This window comes from Manacus vitellinus, unplaced genomic scaffold (assembly GCF_001715985.3).
Source record: "Manacus vitellinus isolate BGI_N305 unplaced genomic scaffold, ASM171598v3 scaffold_1_pilon, whole genome shotgun sequence".
Lineage (NCBI taxonomy): Eukaryota > Metazoa > Chordata > Aves > Passeriformes > Pipridae > Manacus > Manacus vitellinus.
The window spans coordinates 57,356,890-57,382,455 of record NW_021939396.1 but is presented as its reverse complement, the minus strand read 5'-3'; the positions used below and the strand labels follow the sequence as shown (position 1 = coordinate 57,382,455).

General features: G+C 34.3%; 1 protein-coding gene across 1 annotated transcript in view; it reads left to right on the top strand.

The window, feature by feature from the left end:
- Positions 1–5,184, top strand: part of NETO1 (neuropilin and tolloid like 1) — a 151,401-nt gene extending 146,217 nt beyond the window's left edge. The window contains exons 9-11 of the mRNA XM_029959397.1: positions 1,649–2,207; positions 3,345–3,419; positions 4,659–5,184. Coding sequence (XP_029815257.1) covers positions 1,649–2,207; positions 3,345–3,405 — 620 coding nt within the window. The 3' untranslated portion in view covers positions 3,406–3,419; positions 4,659–5,184. The remainder of the gene's footprint in view (positions 1–1,648; positions 2,208–3,344; positions 3,420–4,658) is intronic.
- The last annotated feature ends 20,382 nt before the right edge of the window (positions 5,185–25,566 follow it).

Sequence of the window (25,566 nt, the reverse complement as noted above, 5' to 3'; positions counted from 1 at the left end):
TGGGAGACAGTTTGTTTCCCTCCTGCCCACCCCCATCCATCCCCACCCACACCCCCCCCCCGATGCAGATTTGTTCCTGGAAACATGGGATATGCCAAATTTAGGAACCAATCAAGAAAAAATTCAGAATGAGGTGGATTAACAGTCAGCCCATAAGTCTGCTGAAGCCTGTAAAATCCTGACAAGCAGTGCAATAGGGTAAAACACAAATGAAAGCATACTTCAAAGAACACAAACTGTGGCATAGCATAATATTCTTCAAAGAAACTAAACATACAATTGGGACATAATTATTCATTCTCTAGTTCTTCAGAACAGCGGAAAACAGGAAATCTTCACCACTCTTTTAATTTCCAGAATGATTTTCATCTTTCTTTTGCCAAGTATCTTTTTATTGGGTCTTGTGGGTTTATCCTCTCTTTTTTTTTTTAACTATGAAAAGGAGGTTTGCTGATTCCAGCAAAAAGGTTGTTTGCTGCAGTGCTGCTTTTTCCAAGTCTGCTTTTTCCCTAGAGTCTGTGTCAGTCAGTTAGAAAAACACTGGGTAAGAGTAGGCAATGGGGAGTACTGAAAAGTTAATTTTTGGAATCTAGGAGATTCTGAAGAGATGGATGTTGCTGTTTTGGTGCCAATAACTTTCATTTCAAAGGCTTTTTGTTAAGTTCTTTGATATGTTTTAGGTTGCCAAGAAAAATTACAGTAAACTTAATCACAATTATCGAGTCTTGCTATGCCTGAGAGAGAAAGATAAGAATGCTTTCAGCTGGAATTTCTACAGGGCTCAGTCACCATCTCATGTGCCTGCAGCCATTTGAAAGCAAATCACAAAGAAAGATACACAACAGTAGGGTGAAACTGGTTTTATTTTTATTATTTTAGTACATATTTTTGTTTATCATCATTCACAATACAATTTGCTGGCTAATCTATTAGAGGCCTCTGAGTAAAGGGTAGTAGACATGATCAGCTTTTGTGTTTTTATGGGTGTTCAGAAAAGTTTTGCAAATTAATAAAAAAAAAAAAAGAAATAACTTGCACCAATTTGTTTTTTTCCTTTCTCAAATCTAAGTTTGAATAACTTTTCTATTTTCTCCTGATTTAGCTTTTTCCTTGAGTGCTGCAGAATTCCCAGTCAGCTCTTAATTATTAGGACTTCAACACAGTTTGTAATGCAAAGAAAAATTTCTTTTTAAATCCTGCAAAATCTTGTTCTTCCATTGGTCCTAACGTCCTAGTTGCATATATTTACTGGAAGGGACAGAAATAATGAAGAGAACATCTGCAACAGTCTTGGGGGCTTTAGCAGGCAAATAGAGTTCAGAGGTTACACTGAAGCCATCTGCTTGTTACGGTGGTTGCTTTTTATAAAAAAACATATATAATTCTTTCAATTAATTAAGCCTGCAATATACCCTGAACAAATGACTTTCCAAGCGAATAGGCATACAGAGGACTTGTGTGTTGTTTATTTGGCTTTCATGAATACCTGATTTCTTCCTCTTTTCTCTTTTGTTGATGAGATTGATTAAGTGAACTGAGACATATACTAGGCTCAGCTTTGTAGTAATCTGTGAACTCATCATGGTTGTTTTTATTCCTGAACTGCAATTAATGCTATGCCTTTTTTTTTTTTCCTCTTGTCACACAGAAAAAAGAAAAGCTAACCTATTGGACCAACTTACCAATACCAGTGGGACTATAATTGGGGTGACTTCTTGCATTGTGATCATCCTCATTGTCATATCTATTATAGTACAGATCAAGCAGCCTCGTAAAAAATTTGTCCAAAGGAAAACAGACTTTGATCAAAATGTGTTCCAGGAGGTGTTTGAGCCTCCTCATTATGAGTTATGCACCCTCAGAGGGACAGGGACTACAGCTGACCTTGCTGATGTTGCAGATGACTTTGAAAATTATCATAAACTGCGGAGATCCTCTTCAAAATGCATTCATGACCATCACTGTGGATCACAAGTGTCTAGCATTAAGGGCAGCCGTAGTAACCTCAGCACAAGAGATGCTTCTGTCTTGACAGAAATACAACCCCAGCCTGTAAAACCACTTGTTCAACCCATGAACAGGAGAAATATCCTTGTCATGAAGCATAGCTACTCACAAGATGCTGCAGATGCGTGTGAGATAGACGAAATTGAAGAGGTACCAACCACAAGTCACAGGCTGTCCAGACATGATAAATCTGTTCAGCGGTCAGTATCAATAGATTTTTGATGAAGATTATTTTGTAAGGACTTGATTGGCCAAACATATTCCCTCTTTATTCAGTAAAGTCGTATTTTTTTTCTTCTTTACTTATTGTTTAAATTTCTGTTTGCTGATAGTACATACTATTACATTATTTCTCTTCCTGTCTCTCTTTCTCTCATCTCTGCTCCTGGTTCCTGAAGGATCCTGTATCTCAGCTTTACATTTCTACTTTATTTCTTTCTTTTATTTTTACTATTTTACACATATCCACATGCATACATACACAGGTCAACAGAGAACAGGTACAATTTTTAAAAACCAAAGAAGATTGTGTAAATTTAGTTTTTGGAAAAGCCACATATATGTGGTTTCCTTGTAACTGAGGTGGCCTTGAGTATAATCCACTGTTGGTCTAACCATCTCTGAGTCAATACATCAATAAATAAAAAAATACATGTATTGATTTTGGTGCATGACACAAGAATGAGGATCACAATCCTGGGGTAAGGAAACCCCTTTTATCATGAAATGTTAACTTTTATATAATGAATGAAAATATTTTCAAATTTTAATGTATCCGTTCCATTATTAATCACAGTATTTTTGTCATACTTAAGATAGATAGACAAATTAGAACATGAGACACCATAGTGAACTCATATATTTACATATAAGAATGAAGCTAAAAGGAATCTTTCTAATCAATAAAAAAGGAAAGTCAAGCATGATATTTTTAATAAAAGACCTATTTTTTCTATATATTGCACTTTGAATGACTGTAAATATGAATGATTAAAAATTTACGAGCAAAAGAAAAAAGCAAAAACATTTATGAACAATATATTTAAAAAACACACATAACTTTTTTTATATATATTTGTTTTCTCTTCCATGCATTATTTATGCACTTCTTGTGACTGTTTACATGCCCTCCATATTTTCTTTGCACATTAAGGCATTTCTATTTCTTAAAAAAAAGTTATTTGACTATTTTAATCTAACTGCATGCCTGTGTAAATTACTTCATGAATATTGGTCAGATTATCAAAGTGTACTGTTTATTAAGTATATATATGCATATATTTCTTCTTTTCTATGCAAACACTATTATTTTGAATGAAATAGCCATAACATTCCAGGTTCTGCCTCATTGGGTCTCTAAGCAAACATGAGTCTGAGTACAACACAACTAGGGTCTAAGAGACAAACCTGAGGTAAGTAAACTTATGTATACAGCAATTGAATCATCTGTTGCTTTCCATTTAATTTGTTATTTTTCTGAAATGCATATTAGGTCCCAAACTGTATATTGCCTTGTATGGAGAGAGCCAGGGTTGAATTCCAAGAAAACTGAAAGACAGATGACCACTTTGACATTGCAAACTAAGCAAAATTTTTTAGTTGCTTATTCTTGACAGTACTATAATCAGCCCCAGCTAAATGCAATCTTCATTCCAAACACCTTATAAAGTCAGGTGCTTTGCATGTCTCTTCTGTTTCATTTTTTTTAATTATTATTTATGAAAATAAAATTTAGAGTCCCAGCATTTGAAATAGTACATAAAACTTGACAATCTAACTCAGGTCAGTAAGATGTGGAACTATCTGGCTTTGGTTCATTTTATTCATTCAACCTTGTGAAATGTTGGGGGAGGATTTGTGAAGTGTTGGGGGAAGAGTATGTGGTAGTACTGATAAATTTAGAGATTCTGTAGCACTGTTGTTAATGTTTTCAAATTAAACTCACTTTTTTGAGTCTATTCTTAGACTTTTAATTTTGCATCATTTTTATCAGCATTTAATCTCAATAAACATAATCTCAGATGTTTATAATAGACTTACAGATAGCTGCTAGTCTGTCAATTTATATATGTGTATGTATAAACATAGATATGTGTATATACATTTTTATGTGTATATATGTATAAAGCAATTTTACAAGGAAAGAATCCATTAATGGTTTTATTGCTTGTAGATAGATTAAGTAAATATTTTTCTGCATTTTTTCTTCAGAGAACATCTTTTAACTTTTTTTTTCCTTTCAGACAACTATTCATGCAGTCATGAAAACTCTGAATGGAAAAATTTATAATGAATTAACTGTCTGAAAGAAAGAGTGGAAAATTTTCTAATTTAATTTCATTGCCTTTATGCAAATCTAAGAAATATAAGCATATCTTACTTCTGTAGCAAGACACTCCCATTGCACAATAATATCTTTCTTTTGCAATGTTGTTGCTGGCCACCAAGTGCTCCTTAGTTATTAAATATATTTGGAGATTTGCCACAAACTTGAGGAAGAAGTTAGCTCCTAAGATTGACCCTTTTTTTTTAAGCATAGTTTTATTTGAGTTTATATATTTTATGTCTGCTTTTTACTTGTATGTTTTGTGATATGTGGAAGAAGATTTACATTGAACTTTTGTTATATGTACGTTGTTTTCATTATATAGACTGCTTGAGAATAGTGCGCTCCTGGGTGATTTTGAACATGCTACAATGAAATGTGAAACTATCGTCCTCGGAAACACCAGCTAGAGGTTTTATGGACTCTCTGACCAGCTATTCTCATGTCATGACAAAATTCAGCAAACAGTGTTGAGTAAAATTACTAGAAGGCAATAAGACTTTGGTTATTATGCTTATCAGTCATTTCTCTTTTTCTTTTTCTCTCTTCTTTTCGTTACAATTTAAATTCCCAATTTCAGGAACAATTTATCGAAATCAGGTATTTAGCCATTCATAATCACTTCAATAGAAGCATTTGTTGGATAAGCATCTAGCAATATGACTGAATTTGACATTGAGAAATTAATCTGCATGTTTGTTACTGAATATTTGAGTTGGCAAAAATCCCTTTATTAGACACATTGTAAAAAGCATGCATTCACAATTATTGCTGTTACTGTTCCATTTCTGTGTCATATGCTTGCTACTTGTAACTTTTTATATAAAAATACATAAAAAAATGTATAATAATTTCGTACCCTGAGTTTAATGGCAATGTTTTCTTTTACCTAATTTATCAATCCTGTGTAATTTGGGAGATTGACCTCAAAAAGTATCTTCTAGGAATTTAAAACCCCGATACAGCAGGAAATCATCTGTCTCTCATCCCTCACTTACTGAAAAGCAAAATACATTTTTTTTTACAATTTAAATGGATTCATATTACATAAAGCTGATCACTTAATTTCAGTTCAAAGGTTTGTGATAAGCTGTATGCTCAATTCTGTACTCTTCATTAATTTATTTCCATGGTAATTAATAAGAAGATTACTTCAGTGTAGTAGAGTGGCAGATATTTATCGGTTACACAAATGTTATGTCTGGGTTCCAATTTTAGAAATACAGATATAAACCACTTCCCTATGCAAGATAAAATTATATTCGTCATTCAAGCTACAAATATTAGCAACTGACACCAAAATTACACCTGAGAAGTTGCGTTATTATAGGTTGAAGAGCCAAAATTATGTAAAGTTGAAAGTCCTCTTATTTAAGAACTCAGTAACCATGCATAAAATCATAGTTTCATTATCTATGTAAAGTGTTACCTTCCAAATTCTGTTTTAAAACAAATCCCAGTTCCTTCTTAAGCATCTTGTGTCATTCATGGATGATATAAAAATGTTGCTAGATTTATTGAAAAAAGCGTAAAAAATTCCATGTATCTTCCCAAAGTATAAAAAGATAGGAAAAGAGAAAACCTGAAAGACTGACATAAAAAATAAGGTGATCTATATGAGCTATTTAAATATACAGGACCTAATTTGTATAATTAAAAATACAGAAAATTTGATTTCTACAAGTGTGATTTAGGAATGACATGAAAAGATGAAGGGTTTTAGGTATTTGATTACTTTTTTTGTACACTAAATTTACAATATATTTTACACAACTCGATTTTAGCTTAATTAAATTGTTTGCTATCACATATTAGCTGCAAAAGACACTCCTCTGTCCTCTCCAGTCATTGAGAGTCATTGAGTCATCCCTCAGTTACATGTGTTTGTAGCATGCACTAATAGTTCATTTCCAGATCAATATCTATTTATAATTCATATACTTTATCACTGCTTTTTCCCTTAATCTTATCAAATCCTAGCTCATCATCCTTTCTTAAGTATATTATATTATTTGCCACATACATGCTTAAAATGGATGCATCTGTGCATCCATTTTAAAATAAAGGAAGAATGGAAGACTTGTTAGAAGAAGTGCATATAAAGCCACAAACATTTATGCATATTTATAAATATTTGCTAATGGAGATAGTGTATAAATAAATATAAAAGGAAAATTCTAGATATTAATTTAGCTTTGGATGAATTGTATTGGTCTCAGAAAAATGCTTAACTTTTGGTTTTTATAATTGCTATATATTTAAGTGCCTAAATCCCCTGAAATACAGAGTTTGTCTAGTCCCTTCTAGACAAGTGCACAATAAAATTAATTTTAAGATTCTTCCAGTGAAGTGTTGACTGAAAGAACTAAACTGGAGAAGACATGGATTTTAATAATTACATTTCATGCACATCCTTGCTTTCTTTTAAAAATACCTAATTGTGTCACAGAAAAAGAAGGGAATAACATCAAACCTGTGTAAATAGGGCAAGTCAAACAAAGTGAGAATGTTAATGCTTACTTGATTTTGGAAACTCCTTTAGAAATATGTTGCCTAATAGCGAGGTATACCCTTAAAGAGAAACAGCACTGTGAATTGCAAAATATCTGTAAGCTATGGGAACAGGGTCAAATTATATCTATTAATATAAATGAAAATAAATTCAAACCTAGTTAAAATATTATAATTGAAATATTCAATTCCAAGTAATTAAATGCTTTATGTAGTCAGCAAATAATAGCCTAGTCCACTATACTGCAAACAGTAAAGAAAACTTTAGTTTCGTATCACACAACAGTAGGATATCTTAATGTGAAACTCAAAATATTGAAATAAAAGGAGTTGTTGCTGGAAGTAAACAGCTTTCTTTTCCTATGAGTATTTTCTATTTTTAGGAAGCTACTCTTTTAAAAGCAGAAGGTAGTTCAAACAAACTTTCTGTTTTATGGAAAGAAAGTTTGGCTTGTTAAATTAACATAGCTATATGTGTTAATACTGTATAACAAAACAGTAACTTACAGTAAATTAGCAGAGCTAGTGGTCTTAGCTTCATGCATTTTACCTCATGTTAGCCTTAAGCTAAAACTAAGAATGGTATTTACTAGATCATTTTGGTTTGACTGGTGCAATGTGTTTGATCTACAGTTTTGCTGACAGTATGCCTATTTCTTCTATACTTTTTAAAAATTAGGTTTTGTTATAGTGCATTGCAATATTGTTCATAGTTTTGTGCTCTGTTTTTTTTTTCCCCATGGGTGTGGTGTTATGTATATGCTTTTCTTTTTGTGTGATAGTAGTTGAGCAACCACTCCCAAATATTTTTTCTCTGCTCCAGGAAAAATGGCCTTTTCAGTTTGTGAAGTCTTTTCTGCAGCATCATTTGAAAAATCTCAGGAAGTCCATTTTGTAAACCATCCTCATTTATAGCCTTTCTATCTTCACAATCACTTGAAGAAAAAAAAACCAACACACGACTCCGATAAATGTCAGTACCTTATCCTTCTATTTTTCCCAGTTTTTATGCCGGAGATACTCTCTTGAACCTAGCAACAATGTAACAAATGAGAGGGAATAAGAGAAAGTAGAAAGGTGTCCTGCTCAAGAGAAATTGCTAGAACAAACAAAACAAAACAAAGAAAAAACAAACAAAGAAAAGAAACACAGAAAGGTGTCATAATTAGAGGAAGAGTATGAAGGATTGTTGCTCATACCCATTTCCAAATTTGCAGACACATATAGGACAGATTAATTCTTCACCCACCAAATAAAAACATACTGTCCATGTCAAGTTCCAAGAGACAGAATACCTGTGCTTTATAGAACACTGTCCTACAAACAAGAAGTTGGCCTTTTGTGCTTTTGTGTACTTTATGTTTGTCTTCTGCCACAAAGATATTTCAGCTGAGGGAGCACAGCTGAAGTCCTAAGGGATACTACGGCACAAAAACTGCAAAGCTGCTTTGAACACAGAAGTCTGTATCTGATCTGAAAGTATTTTATCTCCTCACTCCTGACTCAGCATTTCATGTGTAGTCCTGGACTCATGACTCCACTGCTCTTCTTCATCATTACCTTAGGATCATCTCTCTTTGCTCTTTGATGATCACTTTACATCTCTATCACTGCTGCCTTTCATTTCTGTCCACAGTGAGTTTAGTTCTGTTTCCATCTCTCCTCAAAATTCACTGAAAATGCTGAAATCCTAACAGCTCACTTACCTTGTTCTTCTCTTACATTCACCTAGCTCTTTACCATCTATCACTTCAGAGCCATCTTAATTGTCATCATCATCATCATCATCATCATCATCATCATCATCATCATGACAATTAAGATGGCTCTGAAATGATAGATAGCATCTTAATTGTACCTTGCCTATAAACAGCAAAATGGAAACATGAGATCTCAGCATATCCTAGTCACCCTTAATTCATGTAGCACAACAAAAACTATGAAGGTACATTGGAATGGACTGGTGGGTGGGTTCATTAGGGATACTGGATTTGTATTTTAACCACTGTGCATCAGTGTTGTCTAGGCTGTCTACCTCTGGGTTGGCATATGTGCTCCTGTGCTAACCATACCTCAGTGTGCATCCACCCTTTTTCTTCTCCCAGTTTACACCATCATCAAATAATTTCCAGCCCTTCTCTGTTTCCTTGTCTGCTGTATTTAGATTAGTATGTATCACCACACAACATAAATCCTTGTCTTAGTCTCCTTCCCATACCTCTTGAAACACTGCATAGCCTGGCAAACACCTGCTAGTGCTGTGGTAGAGCTATAATCAGCAAGGTAAGAACATCAGCTACCAGGAGAAGCAGGAGTTGCTGCTTCCATGCATTTTCTTTCCCAGGAAAAGGAGTTGTGCTGATCCACAATCTCCCAGCAAGGTCACTATGGGAACAAAGGGAAGCTGCTCTCCAAGCAATAAATCGTTACTAAGAGTAGAGAGACAATTTAAGAAGCCAATGATGAAAAACGGAAAGAATGAGACTGCTCAGATTTCTTTACCAAAGTAGTAGGTCTGACTAACACTGTGCAGCAGCATTTCATCTCTTCATTCTCAGATAAAGGAAGATTGCAATTCAAGTCTTCTTTTTCCCAGGGAGAAGGATGCCACAACTGTGAGTACTGACTCTATTCAGAACTCTGGAAACACTTAACAGCTTCTTGTGTAAATGTAGGCAGACAAGGACTTACTGGGCCTATGCGGGTAGTCTTGAGCTGCCATATACAGCATCTGCAACACCTAGTTATTTAGATCTTTTAAGTTTTCCATTCTTCAGTTGATCCTCCTCAGCTCTAGTGAGATACATAAAAAGCACACTCAACTATTTAAAAAACGGTAGCTTTACTGGAAAGCAATTACTTGGTATTTAATTTAGTTGGATGTGAAAGGTAACCATGGTGCTTGCTGCTGCTATTGTGGGTAAAAAAAAAAAAAAAAAAAAAAAAGAGGTACTTTTTTTGCACAGATCCTGGATAAATATATCTGGTTAAATGAACCGTTCAGTTGTATCAACTGCATCAGTAAATGAAAAAAACAAGGTTTTGCTTATAAAACTGATTATAAAACTGTTTCATGGTCTAGTCACATTCTCCCTCCAGATCCTGCCTTTTTTTCTGAGTTCAGTGAAAATTTTGGTTTGGAAAAATGGTTTCATTGAAAGTGAATGACTTTCCCCATTTTTAGTGAATCAAGGAATATGATTTATATTGGGAAAGGAGAGCTTCATTCTCATTTCTTAGTGCTAGAGGGGGTTTCAGCATAAAGCAGCATAAGCTGCTTTCTCCCTTTGTTTGAAAAATCATTGATTTAAAATAAGATTAATGCTCTATACTTAGGTGATTCATACAAGTTTGAAAAATGCAGTAAAGCAATTAAAAAGAACACCAGAAATCTAAAGTAAGCATATTTTCCTGATGATCAATGCAGCAATAATATTTTGGGCAGTTACAAGGCTAACAGTTGAACCTTTGGTTACCCTACAAGCTCAATCCTAACCCAAATTTTTACAATAAAATTCATATTGTTACAAGATGAAACTCAGCTGGAATATGAATGATTTATATTTGTATACCAATTTCAAATTACAAATTTAACATTTAAAAATCTTTATCAAGGAGTTGGTATCATTCATTTTAAATACAACTGATTTTCCTGGTCAGAAAGAATTACTGTCTTTTTTTTTTTTTTTTTCCCAGAGCCAAATCTCTGCATTTTGAGTTTTTCTTGCCAAATGGAAGAAATTTTTAATTCCTTTCTAACTTTTTCACTCCCACATTATAATGACTGTTTTGGTGTAGAAAACATCCACGGGTGATTTTTTTGATATTCTAAGCATATCTGGCACCTGTTAAGTAATGAAACAGTACATTACAGCTTTGCCTGCAGGAGGAATTTCTTCAACTCTTATCTAAGTTGCATGGCAAACATCCAGGCCCAGAGAATTGTGCTGTCATATGAGAGTAACTTCAGTGACATAAAGTATCTTGTTAACTTTCAGTGTCTTGGTAGAAAGTCTACACCAATCTAGGGAAATATTATTTATTAGTAATAATTTAAACTTTAATTTTTTAGAATATTATTATGACATCTCCATTGGTTAATATTGCCATTTCTTTGGTGATTGGAGAATGAAGTTACCATGGAAAATTTACAGTTCGTAACAGAATGGGCCAAAGATAATGTGACATTACTATTATGCTAGGGTTTTCAGATCTGTGATTTCATTTCCTTAAATTCAGCCAGAATTCTTAGTTTTACTCCTCCCTTTTGTAATGGAAACTTTGTACTCTGTGTATGTCTATTAGATTAACATCACTTTTGCAATTCACTAGCTTACAGGGACTCAAAAAGAAAAAATATTTTCTGTGATAACATATACAGCTTTTTAAAAAAGGCTATCAAATGTCATTAGAGATTAGATGGATCACAATGTTCTGCTGCAAAATTATTAGATTCAAGATGTGAACAAATAAAAATAAGAAAGTACTCTAGAAGCTCTGCAGGGTTTTAGTTCTCTAATTTTTATTATTCAACTGGCTTTGATAAAAGGCAGAAATCTCAACAGACATAAACTTTTATGGAAATCTCAACAGGGACATAAACTTTATATAGCATAAAGTTTTAAACACACATTGGTTTGGAATATACGGAGAAAAGAAAGGGAACATTTAGAAACTGTTTTAATGCTTTGAGCTTCTATCTAAGAATTAATCAAACAGACTTTGCACAGGTTCCTTTCTATAGAATCTGTGCATAATGATGAACAACCCATTTAAATGGGAGGTATAAAATGTAATATTTAAGAAGCAACAGAAGTAGATCATGGTAGTGAAATTGTTTGGAAGTATGATGTGTGATTCTGTACCTAGAAAACACATTTTGAAGTACTGCAAAATTTAACAAGTTCCTTTGGTTTCCTTATTATTAGGCATATGGTTTAAAGCTGTGACATACCAAGGGGGTAATACCTAATTAAGTAAAGAGGAAATTTCTTTTTTTAGAGTTCCTGAATTAGAATCTTGTCATCCATTCTGTGAGGGTGGGGTCATCGCCCTCCGTTGTCAGTGACACTAAATGGGCTGATTATTCAGAGGCTCTTCTTGACAGACCTCTTGCCATTTTCATTAGGACTGCAAAACTCACCTCCAGCTATGATGATAATGACAGAAGTTAGTGGGTGATGGAGAATTTGGTCTAGTTAAGCCTTAGCTATATATCTGTATTTTCTTTTATCTATTTCTACATTTTAGTAATTAAAGTAGAAAAAAAAAGGTAGCTAATTTAAATTAAAATACATTCTATCACTGTGTTTGGATTTTCGTTACCATTCTTGAGACATGTTCATTGATAAACACCTGTCAAGTATTTCTTGTTTAATGCCATGACTCAAGTGATGTTTAGCTTGAGCTTTAAGTTCTGAAGATATAAATTTTTGTATCTCACCTTGTTCCCTGACATTTATTAACATTTTCAAAGCTCTCCAGCCTCTCAGGAACTGTTATCCAGCTTGGAGCTGATTATTGTCAGTGCTGAACACCAGCTGGGTGAGAAGAAAGAAGAAAAACTTTGCAAATGAAGATTACTAATCCATTTTCTCCATGAGAAGGTCAGTGTGACTACCGAAGCTGAATGGACCCTTCTACTGCCAGGAAGAAATGAGACTAAAATTTCAGCTCACTAGGTTGTATTTTTACCATGTGAAAATAGTCCTTATGTTTAGTTTCAAAGTGCATACAGAAGTGGAAATCAAAGCAAGATAATAAGAAAAAAAATCTTCCAAAACCCTGACAATGGTAAGTAAATAAATCATTGTACCCTGGTGCATAAAATTAACATGCAGGATAGCACGGAGTGGAACCACTACTGTTTATTTTGGGTAATTTGCAAATCTTCTAATGAGTTTGTTTTTATACATGGATCAGGCATTCTCTACTAACATTTTAGTTATGTTGTCTTCATCTAGTACCAGGAATTAGGAACTCTCTACATTCCTAAATACTTTTGAAAGGTGTTAGCCAGACAGTTCCAACAACTTCCTCTGCTCCGTGTATTATATAATCAGTTAGGAACAGGAACTACAGTATGGAACTCCTGTTGAGCCTAGCAAAACATTGCATAGCTATGACCTCTAGTCAGTATTGTAATCATAGTGTATTGTTTGAAAAATAGGAGAAAATGCAATGATGTAATCTAAGGTCACATTGAAGGACACAATCCACAGAACCCTAGAAAATAACTTTTTAGAGAAAAGACAGCGCAGAGTCATTTCTGAGGAGCTTGACTTCGTCCTTTTTCATATGCTGATTTCTAAAATAATAACAAACATTGTAAAGGAGAAAGGGAGAACAAAAGCATAAAGCACATTCTTTTCTTTCATAATAATAGTAATGCTTATCTCTAAATCTGCTGCTTGGGTGATGTATTGTTTGGGGAGAATCCTGTGCTGCTACAGGCTTTCAGTCATGACGTGTAATGCTGATGCTTATGCAAGTCTCCTCCAAGACTGTTATTGAAGTTTCATAAAATTCATAAATCCAATAAACATGAGAACATTACAGCATTTTGCCTTTGCTGTTTTCAAGAGGAAATACATTCTAGATTACAAAATTTGCAGGGAAGCTCGAGTTTGAAAAAAAGTCATGAATCTCTCCCCCCTCCAAGTCATGCATATTGTGGAGATTAACACAGACTAATTTGTAAAAATGTGGTGTATATGCTGACATATGCAATCAATTTTCTAATGTGGCATGCTTTCCATCACTTTGTATGCATATCTTCCAGGTACATGGATACTCCATTACGAACACAACAGCTTATACGTCCCCAGACAGCAATAAGCAGTCATCAGATGGCTGAAAACTGCAAATGTGCCCAATCTAATGCTGCAAGTAGTTGGACTGATATTACACAAAGAAGTTGGACAAAGAAATACAAAGGAAGGCTTTCATCCATTTCCAGAATATTTCATGCTTGGTATTAGTAAAAGTATTTCAATTCCTATGATGATGAACATATATTAAAACTATTTATCCATTTGCTTTCTGAAGATGCTGGTAGCATTTTATTCTAGGGGAAAAAAGATGCAGTTAAAATGCTTGGGAAACATCTGTTCAACCAGATCATACTAAGGAAACTCCACACTAACTTTATTTGTTTTTTGTTATTGGTTTCTATGTCTTTCAGTCACTCCTAATGGAATGATAAAAGCTGTTAGTCAAAGGTACATAATGTCTCTAAGTTGAATCTTGCTTCAAGATTTTGGATGAGTTGGACCCTTTCTGGGTTGGACCCTTTCTGGGTTAAGTACAACAGAAGCCAAAGGAAAAATGGGTACTTGGCATTTCCCCAAGCCTGTAACACTGCAGGGAGAGTAAAGAAGGAAACAGCCTCACCTGAAAAGCTTCAAAAATTTCTTTAGATTCTTTAACCCATCAGAAACCAAGGTACTGTAAATTAAATCCCTCTTCTGAAGGCTGCTTTTGATGCCATCAAAAACAATATGAGAGGCACATTAAGGCTGTCTAACATTTTTCTAATTTATTACTAGGTGATTACTCATCCTCATTAGTTTTCATGGAATACAATTGGTCTCTCCCTCAGAAACCAATCTCAGTTTCACAGAGAGCTATGCAAGAACAGCTGGAGTGTTGCACTTGCAGTCAATTAATTTTAGAATTATTTCCACTGCATTACTTGAATTCACAACTTCAGGTAACACTATCGAAACCTTCTAGTTGAAGGGAGGCTCTGATATTGCTTCTGTCTTTCCATGTTTCAGTTCTGCTATTCCAGTAGAATTTAGAAGCTCCTACTTCTGAGGGTTGGAAGAAAATTCCTAAAGAAGAGATAGTCCCCTACATGTATCTCAGATAGCAGAGTCTCCCTTCCTCTCAGCTCAGTCACTTTCACAAATGACTAAGGTAAAAGAAGTGGCAGCAACCAGGTAGCAAAGAGGTAGCAGCTGGAGGAAAAAGACACTGAGGTGGGGGTGTTGGAAAAGGGAAATTGAAGTCTTTTCCTGGTATATTATTGCTGCTGTTTCACCAGTAACAACTGATAAAACATCTTGCAAACAGTAAAAGGGAGTGAAGTTTTCATTTGCCAGCTCTTCTGTATGTGGATTTACTCCTTACCTGAACTTACAGCAAGTGCTGACTGGCAGAGGAGACTAAGGACAAGGGGATTTGTCTTTTTCTATGCACTAATTCTGCATTTTTATTTATTTTTCAAGAAAAATGTCAATATTTATTGTGTTCAAATAGAGCTACCAAGGTGTTAAGACACCTCAGGTTTTAGTGCAGAACAAATTTCATACACTTCAGTAGGGCAGTCAGTTTCTATTGGCAAGCTCAGCGTCCAGTACTGTTATTTAAATGCCAAGTCAAAACTACTCGCCTCATGAGTACTTATTTCTTTTGATCCAGGCCAAAACAAACTCAATCACCTGTGTCTGTGATGAGTTTCAATAACTCTTTCTCATTTCTTTTTGCTAAAATGGGAAGATGAAGGGAAGAAGATAACATATTTTATCTGAAGTCAGTTTCTAATTCAATTAGAGCTTCATCTTGGCCCCATTGAACTCACTGGGCTTTTTGCCACTGACTTTAATAAGGTTGGAATCAGAGTCATAACATGCAGTTTCTTATTTCTTCCAGATAACCAATTAAAATATTAAATATCTCAGGGTGAATGCTTCCTTCTTGTCTACCTGCTCCTTGATATTGTGTTATTGCTTTTTCTTCTGTCCTTCAGTAAGTTTTAATTAAGGGTTGCTTTGTGTGTAGATAAAGGGGGGATGTTTAATTTTAAAACTTTTCAGGTTATGCTTCAGTCTTGATGTTTTTTAAAGAGGGAAAAAAACATGAACATTAGTTTTTTTTAGTGGAGGCCTAATCTACCAAATGTGCTTGCCTGAGGATGAATTGGAAAGTGAGATGACGAATAAGGGGTATGAGAGCAAACATACACTCTGTCTCCTCTTTTAATTAAAAACAAAAGAAAAAGAATACATTTGATTATTAAAAATCCTGGTTCATCAGACTCTCCAGAGAAAATGAACCTCTTTCATATTTCACAGAATGTCCATTGTGGAAACAAGATTAATATGACTGATAGTTAGATTAATTTCTGAAGCCTCAATACATTCATATCCATTCATTCTTCTTTTTAAACCTGTCGGATCAGTATTTATTATTTTACATCAGGAACAACTGAAAATAAGGTCTTTTGATCCAGTTTGTGGCATTGGTTCCTATGCCTGACAGTACAGGTGAAAAGAATATGATATCAAGGACTACAGATTCAGATAACAGATTGAAGGAGGAGATATATGCAAAGCAACACCTCTAAAAGCATACTTGAATGCTTTGTGAGTGCTGGAATATGTGAGTGCTGGAGAGAAGAAGGGAAAGAGAAAGGGAATGAGGAGGCTCAGGGGGCACCTCATTGCTCTCCACAGCTACCTGAAAGGAGGTTGTAGTGAGGTGTGGGTTGGTCCCTTCTGCCATATTTCAAGCAAAAGGATGAGAGGAAGTTAAGTTGTGCCAGGGGAGGTTCAGATTAGATGACAGAAAAAGCTTTCTCACTGAAAGAGTGGTCAGGCGTTGAAATAAGTTTCGCTGTGTGGTGGTGGAGTCATCATCTCTGTTAGTGTTCAAGAGGCGTCTGGGTGTCATGCTTTGGGGTATGGTTTAGGGGCGATTATGTTGGTGCTAAGTTGACGGTTGGACGAGATCTAGAAGTTCTCTTACAATGTTAATGGTTCTGTGTAATTTTGTGATTTGGCTTGATTTTCATTTGTGACCATGCACTTGTTTGGTTGCAGTGTATGCACCAGTAGTACTGCCTGGCTAATATTTGAACAAATGTGTATTTCCCTCTGTCCAGGCAAATATTTAAGATTCATAATTTTGGTCTGAGTGAGGATTTTGCACTACAGTTATTGACTTGGGCCTTATACGAAAGGCCAAAAAGATGCCACTTATCTCTCTTTTGTGCAGGTACACAGAACATATTGGTATATGTAAGAATTTAAGATCTTTGTAGAGCATCTGAAATTAGGGAAAATTTAAATGTTTGCTTGGATTTAATAACAGTAGGGGGATAGAAAGGAAGAATGCAAAATCTCACCCAATTTACTGACATGACGAGTCAGTAAAAAGTTATTTCTAATGCTGTGCAATGTAAGTAAGTCTATTAACTTTTTTACTTTAAAAAACTAAATTACAGAGTCTAGGGTGTTAGATGCCTGGTAATAATTCCCACTTCTTGTAAGAATTACACTGTTGGCTATGTACAAGACTTTCTAATGACAAAACTCTTTGAAATTTATTATGGCCTTGTTTATTGATTTATCTAGGTCTCTAGGGAATATTACAGACTGATCTGTCTCAGATGTGTATTGAAAGACTTAGAACTGCTGAAAACAACCTATTTAATGTACAGATACCTTTGTCTAATTGTTGACTTTAAAACTAGCTCAAACAATGTATTGGATATCGTTATGCCAATAATTTTTCCCTCTGATGAGAGTGCTTGAGCCTTTTCCTGCACACTTTAAGTTCTTTACTCTAGATGTTGTAAGGACAAGAAAGAATTTTTCTCAATACAGCATCATGCTGTGAAATCCTCTTCAGTAAAGCATTTTATCTGGACTAATATTTTTTTTCTTCTGTCTGAAAACCAATGTGGAGTGTTTTCTATGCACTGTGCATCCTGGAGAGTTTCCAGGGTTTCAAGTCTGCCCAGTGTCACTGTGAGACTCTAGGGGCAGGGATTTAATATTTTTTTGGTTAAATAAATAGACACCATAGAAGAATAGGTTATTTATAATCCATTGGCACAGGCTAATTTTAGTAGCCAAGCTATAAATGCATTGAACAAGCTGTTGCTAAACCTTACTTAAAGAGCTTTGGTGTCTGTTCATCTTGCTGATTGTAGTCATAGCTTTCATCTGGAAAGTGGTAGATGGACATCCTTGGATAAATTGAAAACCACAAGAAATCAAATTAATGCCTTTTATCTAAACAAATAGATGGGAAACAATTTTGTCTATATTTGCTCCAGATAACAGCATATAGACTGCATGAACTCACTCCTTTTTTCAGCAGATCCAGGTGGTGGGATGCTTTCACTTTCTCCATCAGGTTTAAGAGACTATGGTTTGAACGAAGTAACCATGACATGAGTATAATGAATTTCAACAAGAATGAAGGGATGGAAGAAAAGACACTGAGTTAAAATGAAAACAGGCCTTGTACTTGATTTGTTCAACAGACTTGCAATTGGGGTAGCCTTTGTGTTATTAAATACTATATTCTAAGACGAAGTAGTGTATCTGACCAGAATTTGATAGATCAAATAGGAAAAGCAACACATGTCACAGACACGTCTCAAATCAGGTGTTCCTTGATTTTGCTCATGACTATGTGAGTTTCAGATGTCATTAAATTTATCCTATAGCACAAGACAGATTTTTTTTTCCAGAAACTGGCAAGATTTGAAAAATTGTGTCTTTTGCAGTAATCAGGTGACATATATATATATATATATATATTTAAATCATCAAGACAAAGAAAGAGATCCAAACCACATCATTTTATTATAATATTCAGATATTTTGGAGAGAAATGCATGAGTCTGAAGTGATTCATACCATGGATTCAAATGGTTTTTCAGTATTTTGTGAGAGTCCTTGGATGAACAAGTTTGTGCTTATGCATGTGTGAAATAAATCTATTCTGCTGCATTTTGATGTAGAGATTTAAGATCTGCTTCTTTTATCTCCAAAATTAATTAGTATAAGAGTTGTCAGCAGTCTTTTGAGTTGCTTAAAACTAAACATGAGTGGTCAAACAGTATTGCAGAAATGGCTCTGGTAATATATCTGAAGTAAAATTGAAAACTCAAAACTTAGCTTAAATTAATGTGTTTCACCGGCTTAGTGGGAGGATGGTGGCATGTCTGCAAATGTTTATAGATCAGAGAATGTCCTGATCTGTTAATAGTAAATGCTACTGAAATCATGGCCAAATTCCATTGAAATTTTAAGTGCTAGGATATAACTTTAGAAATACCTTTATCGTAAAATACATGGAAACCTGGATGATATTTTTAGTGGAACAATTAGTAATTGGTTTAAAAAAAATGCTTCAAGTTTTGATCTGTTCTTGTCAGTATGAATAACCAAGGTAAAATAATAAATATTGCTAATGGCAATTTAATGAAATATGATTAACTGTTAACACTAGAGATCTTTCAGAATGGCTGCTCTGTCCACTGGTTTATCAGAAATGTAATTTTTGAACAGTAGAATATAAACTGTGTTTGCTTCAGATTTTTATTTTATATAAAACTGATTGTAATACAGATATATTTTTATATCTGATTTAATAACAGTATAGTAATTCTATCCATTTACTGTCTGTCTGTCAAAGCTGGTACTAATATAACATTCACAGTTCACATCTGCAAGTTCAGAGAACTTCAAGGTATTATTACTATTCGTAATGTTAATATTTTTCTGCCACCTTCATTATTTATGAACTGATGGTGCTTTGTTGTGGAAACTAAGAAAACACTTTAAGAAATGCTGTATCTCTCCTTGTCTGTGAATTTAAAAAGAAGTACAACCAAAAACATTATATATTTAATGGTGCTGTAATCTTTTAATTTATCCTGTGTAGTCAGGCTTTACACTGGTCTCTCCAAAAGTATCAACATGCATCTGTTCATGGATCAAACCAGAGCCTGCACAGTGTTTCTGAAGTGTGTCCTGAACAACATACATTTTATTGGCTTCACTTGTTCTTGCTGTTTTCTTATTAGGATGACTAAGGATTTTCACTGAACTGGTGGGATTGACTAAAATCAGGAACTGAAAATGCCCCCATTTAAGGTTTTCTTGTCACTGAAAAAGACCTTCACTTCTTATATTCCAGTGGATGGCAATCTAAAGTGAAATTGTTCAGCTGAAATTGCTGGGATCTCAGGTACTCCAGGCTCCTGGAAAGACATCCTATTATTAATCCTGGATTAATGAAGAGACTGGACTTAGGGCATGATCCAGAGCCCATTGTAGTCAATGGGAGACTTTTTCCATTGACTTCATCGGGGTTTGGATCAGGCCTTTACTTCCTAAAATGAATAAACTCCCAGAAAAATCTGCTGTAAGCAAGTGACATCCTTTCCTGAGATCTTAGAAGATATTGAAGACAATAGTAAACTCATATTTCGCCCATGAGTATGGCTGTATGTGTGGCTCACTGCTCATGGGGAGCACTCAGTGTATCTTAAAAGCAAAGAAAACCCTTAAGAGTCTAAGCATTGCTGGTCACGTTCAGAACAGTTGATCTAGAAAGCAGGGATTTATGTTCATAAAATAAATTGGTAAATCATGAGAAACAAAGCAGATACATTTCTGAGTATTTCTTAGTTTCCAAGGGAAAAGGGAATATTTAAGTTTAAAACTCCCAGAACACTAGTATGTGAATTCTTGACATTCAGAAATAAAAAGCAGTGATATCAATACTGACTTCACTTTCTGTCACAACAACAGTAATGAAAAATAATAGTAGCAAAAGAAATTCATTAATTTGTTTATGATGAGTGATAATTTTCAAAATCTCTAAATCTTAAAAAGGGACCTCAATTTGATACAAAGTTGATGGAAACCAAAGGATTTATTTAAAAATAGCAAATAGAGGGGAATTACAAAGTTTCTTTTTAGTTGTTGTTGTTGTTTTATTTTCCTGAATAAGTTTAATGACTTTTCCCTAACTGAAAGAAATAGAAAAAAAAAAAGAAATCCTCCCCTACCTGTTGAACGTGTGTACTTTCCAAATAAAAAAATCTATTTAAGTCATGTAAATGTCTGAAATCCTGAATCCCTCACAACACAGGCTGAACAATAGCTTCAGGCCTTTTGGCTTCATAGTCTTGATTAGTCAGATGGTGTCTGTCTTAGACACCTGCGGGACTGCCTCTGTGTCTGAGATAGTTGCTCAAAGTTTCTTTTACAGATAGCACTTTTGTAGCAGAAACTGTACCATGCTAATGCAGTTGTTTAAAGTTGATCTGATGAATTATGACCCAAATCTATCTCTATACTCATTATGAAAAGAATAATACTCATTATGAAAGGAATAAATATGACAACTCTAAAATACATGTGTATATTTGAGCACATAGTTGCTTCTGCCTTCCTCCTCGGTCGATACAAACTGAGAACCTTAAAACATTGATCAGGACCAACAAAAATCTAGAGATTCAAGAGTGAAATGGCTGAGACAGTCTACCTTTTTGTGGTCTAAGAGGACTTAGACACTGCCAATTGTAATTTTCACAGCTCTTTTCACAAGAAATTTGCAAAAGGAAGAAGAGCTCGAAAGATTTCTGCCAGATGTTCAGAGACATCTTAAGTTCAGACACCCTTGACACATTCTTCTCCTTTTCCTTCCTCTACATGAAAGTGCTCATATTTTCCATTTCTGGCCAACTGCCTGAAGTGATTTCTGTCTGATACTTGTAGAAAATTCTGCCCAAAGTTAACATTTTTTAACACATTCTTTCCTAGGCACGATGAGATGCGTAGAGAGAAACAAAATTGTTTTTCTCTCTCGCACCTCTGAAAAGAGTTACCTATAGTGCTTAGTTAGCATATTCTTTGTCAAAAGCAGTGAACAAATAGTATAGGATGGATTGTTGATGCTTCTGAGGTAGTTATATCTCTACAGTAATTCCATAAAGGCAGACTTCTCTGGTTGACCGAAACAGAACTTAAATGGAAATGAACCTGCTTGAAAAATCTGTTTGGGAGATTTAATGATACAGTGGAACTCCTCAAGATTTCTTGCTTTTATATCTAATTCAATTTTTTTTTCCCATTAGAAGTTGAATGCATTAATCTTGTTAGTTAACACAAATTTTAGGGAAACTTTATGGTCAAACTATATATTATGATTGCAGTCATTATTTCATCCACTAATTTGCTTTCTTATAAAAATTTGAATGTCTTAGCATGTGACTCTTGTCATAGTTACTATCTCTCTTGACTGATATGATCACCCCATTTTTGCAGTTTAAAAACGTTGTATAGGTAAAAAATTCTCTGTGAGCACTGGAAAAGTGCACCATTACATTTTGCAAAGTTATATTTTGTGAGTCAGATTGGTATGACTAGTTTATAATGCGATTAAACTGTAAACCTCTCTATATGAATTCTAAATATGGTCTTGAGGTTAACTTTGGGCTACTGGTTTTTGAAGGTTGCTCATATGTTGTATAGTTTCTTTATAAAGGTTAAACTTGTCTTTTATATTATATGGTCTCTTCAGTTTATTATTTTCTTATTGCTAGTTGCTTTGTGCAAGAAAACTAATTAAAACTCTTAATAGATTGCCTGCTGTAATGAATACTTTTTCCTAACTTGCAAGAGATGTTGGTAGTATGTCTCTTTATATTCTTTAAAAAATATTATGATAACACTGCTGATGTATTTTGGAATTGTTTTCCTTTAAACTCTGTAAATTATTTATGTCATTTATGTAATTAGATTTTAATTAAGTAAAGATGAGCTAAAAACTGTGAAGGGTACAGATCATAAACCTTTCAAAAGCTTTGGCAAGAAAAGTCATGCAACAAAAATATGAATGGGGATTTGGAGGATCAGTGTGAGTGAGTGATGTTATAAAAGAAGGCCTGTATTTAGCATTATAGATGAATAAGTTACATCTTCAGCTTGAAAAAGACTCTGAATGTGTTTTATGGAGTGTGGTAATTTGAAGTGACCCAATTACAGGGATGTCAATAAACTTCCTTTTTAGTTGTCTACCAAAAACCAATCCCTTTTTTTATCTTTTATGTTGCTGTAGGGTTTTTTTGGTTTGGTTTGGTTTGGTTTGGTTGTTTTTTTTTTTTATTTATTTTGTTGAGTTTTGTGTTGGTTTTTTTTTAAGAATACAGAAACATAAAATGCAAGAGTTCATTCAAATATGTCACTGAAGTGTGGCAAATTGCATAGTTCAGACAAAGTATTCTGCATAAAATTTGTGTTATCTCTAGAACTTTATGTTATCTATAGACCACCTAGGAGTTTCCTCAGTCTTATTTTTAAGAATATTTGAAGTGATGTTAGCTATGTTAGCTAAGTAGCTATCTGTAGAGCTACCACCATTTCAAATATATCAGCAATATCTTACTTGTAGTTTCTCATTTCGAAATTATTTATGTACATTAGCTGAGAAGAGAGGTAAAATGGTAAAACATTAGAAAACCATGCTGATGGACAAACTGGCATAGAAAATGAACTGAAAATTATGAGGAACTGAATATCTATATAGATTTCTTGTCTCAATTATTAAGGTTTATTCAGGATAGTAAGTGAAAAGCAAAAGGAAAATAATTCCTCTCGTATGCAAAATGATAACAAATGGATGAGGATATGAAAATTAATTAATTAATTAGCTATTACACACAGGGATATTGAATGAAGTATTGTTGTTGGCAAGTGGTTTTGATTTTTTATATTGCATGTAATGGTTGACACAGGGGTATAAAACAATCAATTAATGTGTAGAGATATCTTTAGTAAGTATTAGAGAGAGATAATGTTGATTTTGCATGGAAGTGATGCACGTTAGAAGAGAAAACATATCAAGACCTCTTAATCTGACAGTTTATACCCAGGAAGCAGAAAAACCATTTTGATTCACAGTTGACAGTCTCAAATAGATTTATGTCCTTGGAAATTAGTTACATTGCTCAGAGTTGATTTATTCCAAAGCACTACTATGTACGGAATCCTGTGTCTTGAGAACTTGAAAAAAGTCTCAGTTGCCCTAGTCACCTATGCAAGGAAAAGATACTGTTCCTCAGCTGAACTACGGAAATGTGCTACACACAGACATAGACAGACATACAGACACTCAAACAACCTCTTCATACATAGTTGATACATTTTCTATTTACTGTTTTGATGGCTCAGTTTCAGTATTTCTGGTGTATTTTATTTTTGATAAAATTTTTTGAAAGAAGATATTCCATGAATTATAAGAACAACAAATAGAGATATGACTTTGGTATATGTAAGAATACGGTTTAGGAATAGCTTCACTTTCTATAGCATATAATACAAGAAACACAGCTGTGTGATGGTACAGGCTCTGAGATGGTCTGCAGATGTTGTTTGTTCAGCCTTGAAACCTGCATTGTTCAGACCAGAACTACTGTGGATCAACCACCCCCTCATTATTTTGATTGACACACAGACTGGGATGTTTCAACAGTTTCATTGTGCATAAAAACTGCATCCTTTGTGTTGTTACAGTGGGCCTCTCTTATTACCTCTCTAACTACTGAAACTCTCAAAATTAAATACCTTAATTTTACTTTCTTCCATACCCTTAATAAATGGTTATCACTAATAAACTCTGGAGCTAAAGTTCTGTATTGTTGTTAACTCTTACAAACTGTCAAATGAAGTTGACAATTATAAATGTCATGTGAATATGGTGTTGAAGAAGGCAATTACTGCAATTATTAATTTAAATTTCAAATTTTCTTTTGTCAGTATTCAAGTATCACTTAATCTCCCAGATGAGCACTGAAGGTGTGATGTTATTGATTTATTTTTAATAGAGAATAACCTGCCCATATATTCTGTAGGGTATGTTAGCTTGGAAACAAAGATGATGAAGGGTAGTTAGATTTAGATGGACAGACTAGAATATTTTCATTTTGGTCTCTACAGCATGAAAATTCTAAACCCCAAGCTTCTAAGGACCAGAAAAGAGAGCAGTTTTTCATAAATTAATTTATTTTGAATCCACTTCTACAAACCATGCACTGAAAATACAGAACATAATTTTTTAAGGAGATCTGACAGGTGAGATATCAAACTTGTCTTTTGCTTAATGTCTTTCATAATCTTACCAGGTAAAAAGGAGGTAAAGGTTTCAACAGCTCCTTCATCTTGTCAGGTACTCATATGTTCGTGTTTGTTCTTTCTAAATTTCCTTTGTGAAGTTTATGGCACTCTGTCTTCCAGACTTCTCATTTATTTATTTTCCAGAACTGACCTAAGGGAAAATTAGTAAGATGGATCTGATTTTGCATATTAATTATCAGAACACTAACATATAAACATAGGTCTTTCTGTTGTTGTAGGAGATAAATTGCATCATTTTGGCCTGTGGAAATGTTTAAAGTATTGTATGCTTTCATAATACCAGATGGTTTCTAATTACTAAGGCCATTACCTGGAAGATCCTTTTTAGTCACTAAAAAACTCACATTCTATTTGCATTTAAATGGCTCTCAGATGTACTCAATAGCTTCACAATAGACTTTCAGCAGGGACACAATTTTACAGTACAATTCTATACAGTACCTTCACTGAAGTAGCTACTAGCCTGCTGCCTGTCCATAATTCGAACGCCCTGTGGCTCTAGTGTGCTGTCTAGTTGCCTTTTTCTTCATTCTTCAGAACAGAACTTTGCCTCCTCCCCAATAAACAAGCCTCTATCTTTAACATGACAACCTCTTACATCTCATTTATTATAGTTTTCCCAGGGCTAATACGGTCTTCCCTAATGAAGTAACTAATATCCAAGTACTACAGGTACTGTGCCTAAAAATCTACTTAGAATAAAGAAAAAACAATCCATTTGTTTAGGTAAAGCTTTCTTTCCTCATAGCAATGCCAAGGCAAAGTCATTATTGCATT